At 45.9% G+C, this 12,465-nt stretch overlaps 1 protein-coding gene across 1 annotated transcript in view; it reads right to left on the bottom strand.

The window, feature by feature from the left end:
- The window catches only part of Scara5 (scavenger receptor class A member 5), a 90,772-nt gene that overhangs the window by 67,908 nt on the left and 10,399 nt on the right, over positions 1–12,465 (bottom strand). Inside the window, exon 3 of the mRNA XM_036199481.1 lies at positions 947–1,075. Coding sequence (XP_036055374.1) covers positions 947–1,075 — 129 coding nt within the window. The remainder of the gene's footprint in view (positions 1–946; positions 1,076–12,465) is intronic.

Genomic DNA, 12,465 nt, shown 5'->3' with positions numbered 1-12,465 from the left:
GTCACGGTGGGATGGCCTGTGGGCGGGAAACTGGGCTGCACACAGTGCAGAGCCACAGACTCCCAATGGATCCCTTCCTTATCTTTCTATATTTTTCCTTCCTTTATTTCTTTCCTCTTTTTCCTTCTTTCTTTCTTTTCTTTTCTTTTTTCTTTTTCTTTTTTTTAAAGGCAATATCTCTTTATATAACCTTGGCTGTCCTGGAACTCACTATGTAGAACTGGCTGGCTTTGAACTCACAAAGATCCATCTGGCTCTGCCTTCCAAGTGCTGGGATTAAAGCTGTACCATCCCCCTCCCCCAGATCCCTTTCTAAATCTGCCAGCTCTGCCTCACCCTGGCTATAGGATATGTCTCCTCCTCTCTCCCCGAATCCTACACATCAAAGGCCCATCTCATAAACAAACATGGAGGAAGAACCATGAGTTGAGATAGAACCAACTCTACCTCCTCATAACTGCAAAGGGAAGCAGGCTTCCCCAACCCTGACTGGCCTCAGCAGCGAAGTGCTATGTGACTGTTTTAATGATACCTCAGGGAAAGAGCCTGCTTGGTATGCACCACACCCCAGAGGTGTAAGGCCTATGTCCCATGATGATGCAGGGACAGTCAAAAGCCACCTGGAGGGGTTGGGGATTTAGCTCAGTGGTAGAGCACTTGCCTTGCAAACATAAGGCCCTGGGTTCGATCCTCAGCTCAAAAAAAAGGAAAAAAAAAAGCCACCCTGGAAAGCTGGCTCTATCCTACTGGCTTCAGAGGTTCCACACCCTCAAACAGCCCCCCTTCCAGTCCCCTCCACACAGAAACACGCAATACTACCAAAGACAGTGTTCAGTCAGAAAGACCAGCCAGCATCTTCCTCTGTGGTTTCCACAGCAAGGGCACGGAGGCTCTGAGTCTTCCTCACTCATCCCCAAAGTTCTGGACACAGAAAGACTGCTCTTACCTGCTAAGATGAAGATACCCACAAGAATCAGGAAGACCAGAAGATAGAGTCCCAGGACGGCATGCTTCAGTGCTGACAGGGAGCCCAGCTGGGTACAGCAGCCACCCACCCGCCGTTTGTGACATGGACCTAGAAAAGGAGACATGGAACAGAAATGATGTTTGAAAACAACCTTTTCATGAGCCCTTTTTCTCTTGAGGTCTCGCCTCTCCCTCTTGTATATGTTTATGCCCTTCTGCATATCCATAATACAGCCACCTCCATCAGGACCATTCCAGGACCACCATAAGCTGCTCAGCTTTGTACTCCACCCACCCTTTGTGAATAACCTGAACAGGTCTGCATGGTCCCCACAAACCCATCTCCAAGTTAACAGAAGCACACTAAGATAGGCTTTACAGTGTGTTCTTTACCAAGCACCATTATCTCATGCAATTTAGGAAACATAGAGAAAGGTTTAAATAACAATTGCTAAGCTCACAAGATGGCACAAGGGATGAAAATGTTGGCTGCACATGCCTGGAGACCTGACTTCGATCCCCACAGAGAGAACTGACTCCATAGAGTTTCTCTCTGGCCTCCACAGTGTATTGTGCCATGCACACCCACACATATACATCGTGTGTGCACGCACGCGTGCACATGTTAATAACAATTTTAAAAGAATAGGACTTGCAAGTTCCAACGCCTGCAGTGGTTAGGAGCAAATGGGAATGAGCACAAGGCTCTGGTAGACTATGGACAGGGGTGCCTGCTCTGGAAGAAGTTGAGGGCTATGTAAGACCTAGAATTTTGAGACATGCTAGAACAGTGTTCTTAACCTTCCTAATGCTGTGACCCTTTAATACAGTTCTTTGTGTTGTGGTGACCCCCCCAACCATAAAATTATTTTAATTTCTACTTTGTAACTGTAATGTTTTCTGGTAGGAATCATAATGTAAATATCTGATACGCAACCCCGTGGGAGTTGTGACCCACAGGTAGAGAAACACTGTGCCAGAAATTGCTGTGTGACTCCTTGTCTTTAATGTTGGCAACTAATGAGAAGCTAAAAGCAGTGACAGCATACGCAAAAACAGTTTGGGAAGCCAAATCTGATCACCAGCTTGCAAGCTTGGGCTTTTTAAATCTACCAAAAGCCATAGTCACCTCATCCTGTGCAGTTAGGCCACTGGCGTCTGCCAGAGATTAAACAGTGATTGTTGTCATGACCTTACAGACGGTGTGTTCCCTTCCTTCGGCTCACACCCCATGTCAGCTAACTAAATCCTGATGCATTGTTTGATTTTCTTGTTGTCGTGATAGAACACCTGACAGAAATGATAAGGAAAGAAGATCAAGACATGGTTTGGTCCAAGCATGTCATCCTCGCACGGTGGCAATCGTGTGACGTCACATGGCATCCACAGTCAGGAAGCAGAGAGAAATAAATGGTGGTGCTCAGCTGGCTTCCTCCTTTTTATTCAGTACTGGGATTCCAGCCCATAAGATGATGCTACCCATATTCAGGGTAGAACTACCCTCTTCAGCTAAACTTTTCTGGAAAGACCCCCATGGTTATACCCAGAGGGGTGTTTTTATGGTGATCCTACAACCTGATGAAGTTGGCAATCAAGATTAACCATTACAGCTGCATGTGGTGGTGCACATCTCTAATCCCAGCATTCGAGAGGCAGGGGCATGTGGATCTCTATGATTTTTTAGGCCAGCCTAGTCTATAAAATGAGTTCTAGGACAGGTAGGATGGGTACACAGAGAAACCTTGTCTCAGGGAGAAAAAAAAAAAAGATTAACCATTATACCTGTCAATACAATTACTTGAGGGACTGAATATTTTTTATTATTAAATATGTTTATTTATTAAAATTTTTTCCATTTTACATACCAGCCCCAGTTCCCCCTCCCTCCCCTTCTCCCGCCTCCTCACCTCCCTCCCACTCTACCCCCATCCACTCCTCAGAGTGGGTAAGGCCTCCCATGGTAGTCAACAAAGTCTGGCATACCAAGTTGAAGGAGAGCCTAGCCCCTCCCCATTGTATTAAGGCTGAGCAAGGTATCCCACCTCAGGGAATGGGTTCCAAAAAGTCAGTTCATGCATCTGGGATAAGTCCTGGTCCTGCTGCCAGGGACCCCACAAACAGATTGAGTCACATAGCTGCCACCCACATTCAGCAGGCCTAGTTCAGTCCCATGAAGGTTCCCGAGCTGTCAGTCCAGAGTCAGTGAGCTCCAACTAGCACCGGTCAGCTGTCTCTGTGGGTTTCCCCATCATGACCTTGTTGACCCCCTCCTCTTTTTTTTTTTTTTTTTGAATGTCCAATGTCATTTATTGAAGGAGGGAGGAGGTCTTAATACAGACTTACTGCACAATGGGAGAACCCCAAGGATGGCAAATTTAAGATGGTCTGGGCTACATGGTAAGTCCAAGGCCAGCCTGGGTAACTTAGTGAGCCCTTGCCTCGAAATAAAAATAAAAGAGTGGTTGGTAGTTCAGTGGTAGAGTGCTTATCTAGCACGCTCTGGGCCCTAGGCCCCATGCTCAGAACTGCCAAGAGCAGCTACTGTTAGGGAGTGATAAACCTTGCATTAGGACTCAGGTGGCCTGTCAACGCAATTTGTCCTTCAAGGCAGTCCTTAAAAGCCCACACAGGGACCAGGAACTTACAATCCTCCCATGTCAATCAAGAGAGGAAGAAAAAAGGGACACCTTTCCATCCCATCTCAGGACAGTTTATAATAATCAGTGTACGACATTCTTGTCAAAGCATGCTGTCTCTATTTCACCTTCGCTTCATGGAGGTGACAGGCCCCTCCAGAGAGACTGTCCTTCCCAATCCAGTGCCACTGACTGGACGGGCACTGGGAAGGAAAGGGTTGGCAGCAGGAGAGGCTGAAGTGGTGAGGCCCTTGCAATCCCTTGGTAGTTTCACTGACTTCGAGAAACTTTGAGAGCGTGGTTTTCTCTCTTGAGCATCCTTACTAACCTCTGCTGGTTTTGTTCCCAGGGGGAAATTGTAGGTGACAATTGAGGCCTTTGGATCCAAACAGTCCTGGATCCTCAGAGGTGTTTTGACTTGAACAACATTTTCACATTCATATAATCTATTTTATTGCAAATACTGCCTTTAAAACACTAAGCAGGATGGTTGCACAATCTCACCATAAAACATCAGGCACAACACAAAGCTAACTGCCAAAGAAATGAAAGTCGACGATCATTCTCCTCAGACCTTAAATGTTAGCAAATTTTGAGAATCGAGCAGGTTTTCCACTAGCAGTTGAACAGAGCACATCTTTTTAATTTACCTGAAATTTTCTTTCTAGAATGTTCCATCTCTTTCCATACTAGGATCCAACTGGCTTTACTCTTGGATATGTAGGCTCTGGGAACACTTCATCTACCTCTTCAGGTGAGAGCCACCAGCTTTCATATTGCCACTTAACAGAGAAAAGCCTGCCCCCTGAAAGAGCCAGGGCAGTAGGCACAGCATTGTATAACAGTATCCACGTGGTCGGTCTCATTTTCACAGTAGGAGTTCCAGCTGCCCTGCTCTGTGTCTCCCATCCCTGAGTCTCAAAACAGACTACGAGCAGGAAAATCACAGCCACACATATTGCTACGTCCAGTCTAAGGTCGCCATCTGTGTGTATAGTGTTAGCTCGCCACAGGAGGGTGTCGCCTTGCGCATTGCATGGTAGCACTCTTTTTTCTTTTCATGAAAAAGAGAGACGCCCCTTTCCTTTTATCTGTGGCTTCCCCTTAATAGTGAGCACCCCACCTGTGACAGTCCCTTTTGTCAACAAACACAAGGAAACTAGACCTTCCTTTGAGATGGTCTAGTCCTTTTAGGAAGTCTTAATTCCTTCCTATACCAAAGAAAACTATTTCCAACGGAGCACAAGAGGGGCTTCAGACATATTTCCACAAATGGCTGGACAAGCAGAGCATGAATACCGTGACAAGAGTCTTACAGATATGACTTTGAGGGGAGGAAGAGGAAATAAGACAAAGACTAAAACATGGAAGATCTTTTGTTACTGTTGATCTGTTTGTGTGAGTGAGTGAGTGAGTGAGTGAGTGAGTGTGTGTGTGTGTGTGTGTGTGTGTGTGTGTGTATGTATGTGTGCCAGAGGTCAACTTTGACTGCCTTAATGCTTTACTTTATTTTATGAGTCTGGTCTCTCACTGAATCTGGAACTCACCCATCTAGTTAGACTGACAGGCCAGTGAGCTGGAGGAGGCTCCCCATCTGTATTGGACTGCAGATGTGCACTGTCAAGTCTGGCTTTTGACGTGGATTGAAGGGGATCGAAGTCAGATCCTCATGCTTCTGAAGCAAGCACCTTACCAACTGAGCCGTCTCCGCAGACCACAGAGAAGCATGATTTTATTGTTGCTTGGCTTTTTTTTTTTCTTTTTGGCTAAGATCAAGTGAGGAGGCATATTTTTTGAGCAAAATCTCTGTCTGAAAAAGATGGCAAATTTGGGACTTTCTTTGCATACCTATGGCTTTCTCAGAAAACATGTGAGGGAGATACACACATCTGTTTGTTTTATTCTGTTAAGTTAAGGGGGGATTAACATATGTAGTAGCTAACTGATAGATTTATGAGCAGCTACAGAAGTGCAAAGACATACATGAGGAAGAGACATGGCCTGGCCCTTCCTTGTCAACTTCCTGGTTCCTAGAGCAGGGCTCAGTACATGTCATTCAACGAGAGTTTGTTGAACGAAGGCAACCAGAGCCCTCCGGTAGCTCCTGCAGGACCAGAAGAAGGCATGTGAAGAGTGATGTGGGCCTCCAGAGTGAGCACTGTGGCTGAAGAGGAGATCCTGATCTGAGGAAGAAACTGCATAGAGGAATCCCATGCCTGTAGGCCTGAAGGACAGACTTGACTATGCACGGGGCTGATGGCCTCCTCTCCCTCCAGCCCCATGGTGACGATAGCAGCTGCTGGAGAGTCGAAAGCTGAGCCTCTGAGAAGAAAATGTTCTTCCCAATGTGAGAACAGTTCTGGCAAAGCTGCTAGTTATTAAATGTTGCTGTTGTTGTTATTTGCAGCTGAGGGGACACTGGTGACCGGAGTGATGGAGAAAACAGTGAATGGAAAGAAAGAGAGGAAGAAGGAAGGAAGAGAGAGAGAAAGAAAGAAAGAAAGAAAGAAAGACAGAAAGAAAGACAGAAAGACAGAAAGAAAGAGAAAGAAAGAAAGAAAGAAAGAAAGAAAGAAAGAAAGAAAAGAAAGAAAGAAAGAAAAACCTTCCAAGCCAGCAGTTCTCAACCTGTGGGTCATGACCCCCCTGGGGAGGTGTCAAATGACCCTTTCCCATGGCTCACCTAAGATATCAGAAAACACAAATATTTATGTTGTGATTCATAACAGTAGCAAAACTCTACAGTTAGGAAGTAGCAACTAAAAATTTTTATGGTTGGGGTCACCACAACGTGGCCATTAGGAAGGTTCAGAACCACTTGAATCCAAGCTCTAAGAGGATTATGGGAAAGTTTTTCCCTCTGACTATGACCTCTGGAAGAGACAGCAGCATTTTGGAGACCAGGAAGTGACCCAAGAGGTCAGCAGAGGGCAAGGCCAACAGCTCTGAGCAAGTTGAAAACTAAACCCACATAAGGTGACTTAAAGAAAGATCTCAGTGTGCCAGCGTAGGAGACAGTGATCTAGGCTCAGTATTTCAGGGTAGGAGACAGTGATCTAGTTGAGGAGCAGGTGGCTGCTGCTAGAGTGTCCCCATCCTTAAACATCTGCATCTCTGTGCTCCCTGTATTATTTACCTATGGCTGGGCACCCCAGGGTCTTACATTCTTGACATCATCCCACTGCTGAAGTTAAATTTGTTTAGGGAGAAAAGGGCATCATCATCACAAGTGGAGAGCGAATATCTTCCCAGTAACTAAAAAATACCTCACTATGAAAATGACAAACACATACTTGCATGTGACTCAGTCACTTAGTGCCGCTGTGTTGAGCATAGTCACCTTCTGGGAAACACTGACTTGGTTGACAATAAGAAAATCACAATTTCTTTAGGTGCTCAAGATTAAGAATGTTCTAGAAGGGACTAGGAAGGATAGCTCAGTCAGGAAAGTGCTTGTCTTTCAAGTATGGGGACCTGAGTTTGATTCCCAGAACATGAATGCACCACCACCCCCGAACACACACACACACACACACACACACACACACACACACACACACACACACATGCCATAGGGGTACAAGTTTATGATCCCAGGACTGGGGAGGTGGAGACAGGAGGATCCCTGGGGTTTGCTGACTAGACAGCCTAGCTTACCTGATGAGTTCCAAACTAGTGAGAGACCCAGTCTCATGGAGAAAAAAAGAAAAAAAAAAGGAAGAAAGAAAGAGGTGGACAGTATTTGAGGAACATCCACGATTGTTCTCTGGTTACTTTTCACATGCACACATGCGTGCGCACACACGAATTCTGGGAGGTAGTACACTGAGGATTACTAACTACACCAAGAGAACTATCTAGAACCTCAAACACATCTTTCTAGCACTTCCCTCATTCTGTGTAACTGTCAGCACCCACTTCTGTCCACCGAACACACCCAGCAGGGCTTCAGGGACAAGACTTCAGGGACAATCACCCTCTTGTTTCTGGGAGCAGCAGGTTTCTGGTGAGGTTCTCTGTAGGAGTGGACACATGTGAGCACATTTATTTTTGCTGGAAAGGTCATCCCTTACATTTGCCTCATACAAATAAATAATTGGCAAATTCTACTTGGCTACAAAACATACCTTGGAGCAAAATTTTGTTCTGAAAGGGCAAACGAAGGCTTGGCTCCCCTCACATACCCAGGATTTCTGAACACCACTTAGTGCCCACGTAGGTAAGCCATGTAATCAAATCCTTGGAACTGAATTAGTTTTCTTTGATCTTCTATAGGCTGAGGTCCACCCTGGACAATCTCATTCTGATCCAGTGATGAAATCACAGATCTGGGGCATAGAAGTCCATGGTTCTAGAGTACAACACTTGTCATATCAAGAGAGGATGTGAAGACACATTCTTGGACAGAAAACGAATTATCTATTGTAAGAATTCAGTTTATTAGGGGAAAAAACATTTGATTTCTTTTTTTGATTGGACATATTCAAAATAAGCTTGTCTTAAAGTATTTTATTATTCCCAGAGGTTAGAAGTGTGGAGTGCTCTTAATAATGGGAGCAAGAGCAGGCCCAAAGAGTATCAGGCAGCCCAGCCCCCCTCCCAGCCCTGCCACGAGGGCAGGCATGGGTGTGGGGCTCTGTGCAGGGAGATTTAAAGCCTGTCGGTCACGTAAGAGCTGTGAGACATGTGAAAGCATCCCAAACTGTCCCTCATCAATATACTCTTTCTCTGAAAACAGAACTTTCAGTTTCTCCAAAAACAATGTTTCAATTTTTCAGTTATAATTTTAGACCCTTTTGGGAGTTATCTGCTTAGAATTTTTTTTCTCTCCATCTACAAGCACACTTGCAAGTTAAGTCTGATAAATCAGTTTTTTATCTCCAAAGTAACCGGGTAGGAACAACAGCACTCAGGGGATGGAATGATTCCGAACCCACCAACTTGACTTTTAACAATCACGACAGTCATGTTCTTTGGGTCTCTTTGGTATTGGTTCCAGGCCCATAAACAGCAGGTGGGGCCCATTTTATTGCTGGGAGGAACCCCAGTGCTCAGCTCATCCAAGGATCTCCATTAAACCTGCCCAAGTCTGACTTCATTAGGACAAGCTTCATTCTCACACTGGTTACTCATCGCTCACGCTGTTTTCATTGTACCATGTGCATGATGAGAGGCAGCCCCAAATGACCTCTGTCTCTGATGCAGCTGCAACTTTTATGCCTTTAGGGGGAACCTCCATTAGGCTTTGTTCATAAAAGTGAAGAGGACACATACGTGGCAGAGACAAAGTCAAGGAAAGCCTCTGACCTGAAGTGACAGTGGTTATGCAGTAAGTCTTACAAGGACCAGGGAAGGTCCTAAACATCGTTGATACAGTGATGCATACAGCGGTCTTCATTGTATATACTAGAGGAATCTCCCCAAACCCTTGAGACCTCAAGAGTGAACAGAAGGTCTTTTGTGCATCAGTAAACTAGTTGGGGGAAGCTATGTAGCTTTGAAATAAGCCTGGCCACCAAAAAGATCAAGGTACACAGGAAGGACCAATGTGCAGGCCACCCCTAAACCACTAAGAAGAGGAAAGGGATGAAGGTTGATCACCAATAGCCAGTGATTACTCAATCATACGAGCTAATACAGTCTCCCTAAAATCCCCAAAATATTGGGTTCTGAGGTCTTTCAAATAGCTGAATTTGTGGACGATGCTGGAAGTGGTGTGTCCAAGGAGGTTATGGGGGTTCTGCAACCCTCTTCTCTACCCCATCCTGCATAATGCTTCCATGCGACTGTCGAGCACTGTCCTTGGTAACACCCATTGTAATAAATGGGGACTCACAATTAAAATGTTTTCCTGAGCTCTGAGCCACTGTAACAAATTAGGCTGGTGGAGGGGCTCATGGGAATACTGGTTCATAGCCAGGGTTAGAAACATATGCCATGATCTAGGCACATGAATGGGCTCTCTAGTGGGTCAGTGTTGTGGTGGGCCCTCCCTCCATGGGATCTGTCTGCAAGAAGATGCTGCCAGAACTGAAGTGAATTGGAAGACAGCCAGCTGGTGTCCAGGTACTTCGGAGCTGGTTACTGGTGGAGAGGATACTCCCCTCCCCCTCCTGCTTTTTGATGGGCTGAGCTAGAGGATTCTGTGTTGATTGTTGAGTGGGAGGGTGGGAGAAGAAAAGCCACCACCACCACTTGGTCTGGTTTTCCTATAAGCACAGCCAATGGGGCTATAGTGTGCAGCAAACACGGTGACCCTGCTTGTCCCCAGGCCTTGTTTAGTCCTTGGGGAAGACAGGCCAGAAGAGGAGGTGCAAGTGGAGGGGTGGATGTAGAAGTGATCACCCCCAACATCCCATGAGTCTGAACCTTTCACATCCATTTTTAAGAAAAGGAGAGAAGATAATTAAAATGGAGGCAGCGTAGCCTGAGATAATTCCATGACAACTTCATGGGGCTCTAGGACATTCCTCCTAGTACTTCCAGACTGTCTTATAATTCTGTCCATTCCTCATAAAGTTTCTGTGTCCCAAGCCCTATCTGTTCCCAAGGTTATTCTGGATAAAGATTCTTTGAAAACAATGGATGGCTTATGCTCATTTCCCACTGATGCAAGAACAGCCTGTGTGTCTGCTTTGAGAGCCAAGGCTCAGAGATGGAGGACAGTCCAGGGGTGGAGAAGAGCAGACAAGGTAGTCAGCTAGCTACTAAGATCCAAGTGGGATGGAGAGGGCCATGGAGTCCTATACAAAGAATGAAATGACTTGTGGGGCCTGGTGGGAGGTACCACTATTTTTGTCCCAAATGGAATCATATTATCTCAGGTTTACTTGAAAATATTTACATAATATATGTTTATACATATGTACGTGTGTGTGTGTGTGTGTGTGTGTGTGTATTGAATATATTGAAGGAACTTATGCCACTTGTGGTGATAATGCTCTACCCAAAGATCCATAGACTAGCTAACAAAATTCCCAGCGTCTGGCACTTTCAAGTTGTTGGTCAGGGGAGTCAAAGAGACTCCCAGAACAATCCAGGCTCTCACCCTTGTTTGTCTCCCAGAACTTGAAGGTTAGACCCTACTGCTGAAGACGCCATGTACATTTGACACAGAACTCAAAGGAATAGACCTGGAACTGACCTGGAAGCCACCTCCCTGAAGAGTAGCTGAATATTCTACACAAGCTGCCAGGAAAGAAAACCAGTCAATAGTCACAACCAGCTGTGAAGCCTACAGACCACCCCAATGACCAGCACAGTGAGATATCCCTAAGGGTGTAGTAGCAACTCCTGTGTCTTGAGGGCAACCAACAGGTATCTAAATTGGACCTTAGGCAAATTCAACAAGAGAGAATTGCTGCCTGGTACATCAAACCTAGTCAGTTACCAACTACCCGTGGCTGGTGAAGATGTCGATCCTAAAGGAGGACTTAGTATACCACTTCCCTAAGCCAGCACAGCTCCTAACAGCATCCTAAATACTTCTCCTTATGTATGCTCACAGTAAATGAGCTCTTGCTTCTTTTTGCAGCAGATGGAAACAATTACAGAAACCTATGGCCGATCAAAATGAAGAGGGCAACTGACCATGGGGTGCCCAGCCCCAAGTGATCCCTCTACAGTACACTTCCTACACACACAGCTCCAAGAACACCATAGAAGAGAAGACAGAAAGACTTCAAGAGTCAGAACGGAGAAGCTACACCCATAAAAATCTCATAAATGTGGTCACGTAAACAGGGCTGGTCCAATGACAATGGGAGTAGGGGTTAGTCTCACAAGGCCCTACCACTAGATGAAGAGCTGTGGCGATCAATGGCAGCTGGAGTGAAGATCAGCTTCTGCTAGAACAAGTGCCCTGTTGAGTAATCAGGTTAGTGGTCAGCCCTAAACAGATGGGACAAGGTGGAGGGAGAGATGAGGGAGGAGGATGTAAATACAGTGCTCACATATGAAATTCTAAAAATTAAAATTAACTTTAAAAAAATAAATGAAAGGCAATGCACATACACACCCCACAACAAACAAAGGAAAAAATCCCAGAAGGTCACCAGCTTGTAGAATAGCCCCAAATGCCAGTAAAGATCCCAAGTTCCTCTCCTGTCCCCTGTCAGATGCCTGAGCTGAAGATGTTTACAAGGTAGAAGTGGGGGACTCAGCCAGGTCTACATCTGCATCATCAATATTTCCAGAACTGTAATGCATCCTCCCTCCACCCTGCTGTGATGGGTGAGCTGACTTCTCTGGGCAGAGAAAATCAAGCTTAACGCCCCTGCCTTCTCTCCCTCAGTTCTGCAGGCAGCTGCAGGCACATGTTGTAAGAGTCACCCGGGTGTCTGCTTTGGAAGAGTGGAGGGTTGGGCCGTTTGAATGCAACTGAGCTTGATGTGTCCCTGACAGCTACAGCTGGACCACCTTGACCCCAAAACAGAGCAGGGTGTGCCGCAGAAGGAAGCGCAGCATATCTAAGCAAAGAATAAACACATTTAATGCTGGGCTTGTCTGTGGTGTTGTGTTTAGCCCCCTCCCTCCCTCCCTCCTCCTCCTCCTTCTCTTCCTCCTCCTCTTACCCCTCCTCTTCCTCCTTCTCCTCTTCCTCCTCCTCCTTCTCCTCTTCCTCCTTCTTCTCCTCAGGACCTCTCTGTCTTTCCCTTTCTCCACCTCCCCAAGAGTTTCAAGGTCTCTCAAACAGGTAAAGGGACACATGAAACCAAGTGTCTCCTGCTGTACATGGTTCTGTCATGTGATCCTCCTCTGGTCCTGGGAGGACAATGACATTACTGTCATTTAAGGATGAGGACTCTGAGAGCAAAGACCCCCCACCCAGGGCAAAAGGTGGCCTTCTCTTACACACAGACTT

Source organism: Onychomys torridus, chromosome 9 (genome assembly GCF_903995425.1).
Source record: "Onychomys torridus chromosome 9, mOncTor1.1, whole genome shotgun sequence".
NCBI classification, from domain to species: domain Eukaryota; kingdom Metazoa; phylum Chordata; class Mammalia; order Rodentia; family Cricetidae; genus Onychomys; species Onychomys torridus.
Note: the sequence above shows the minus strand (reverse complement) of the source record. Positions and strands in the feature narration are given on the sequence as shown.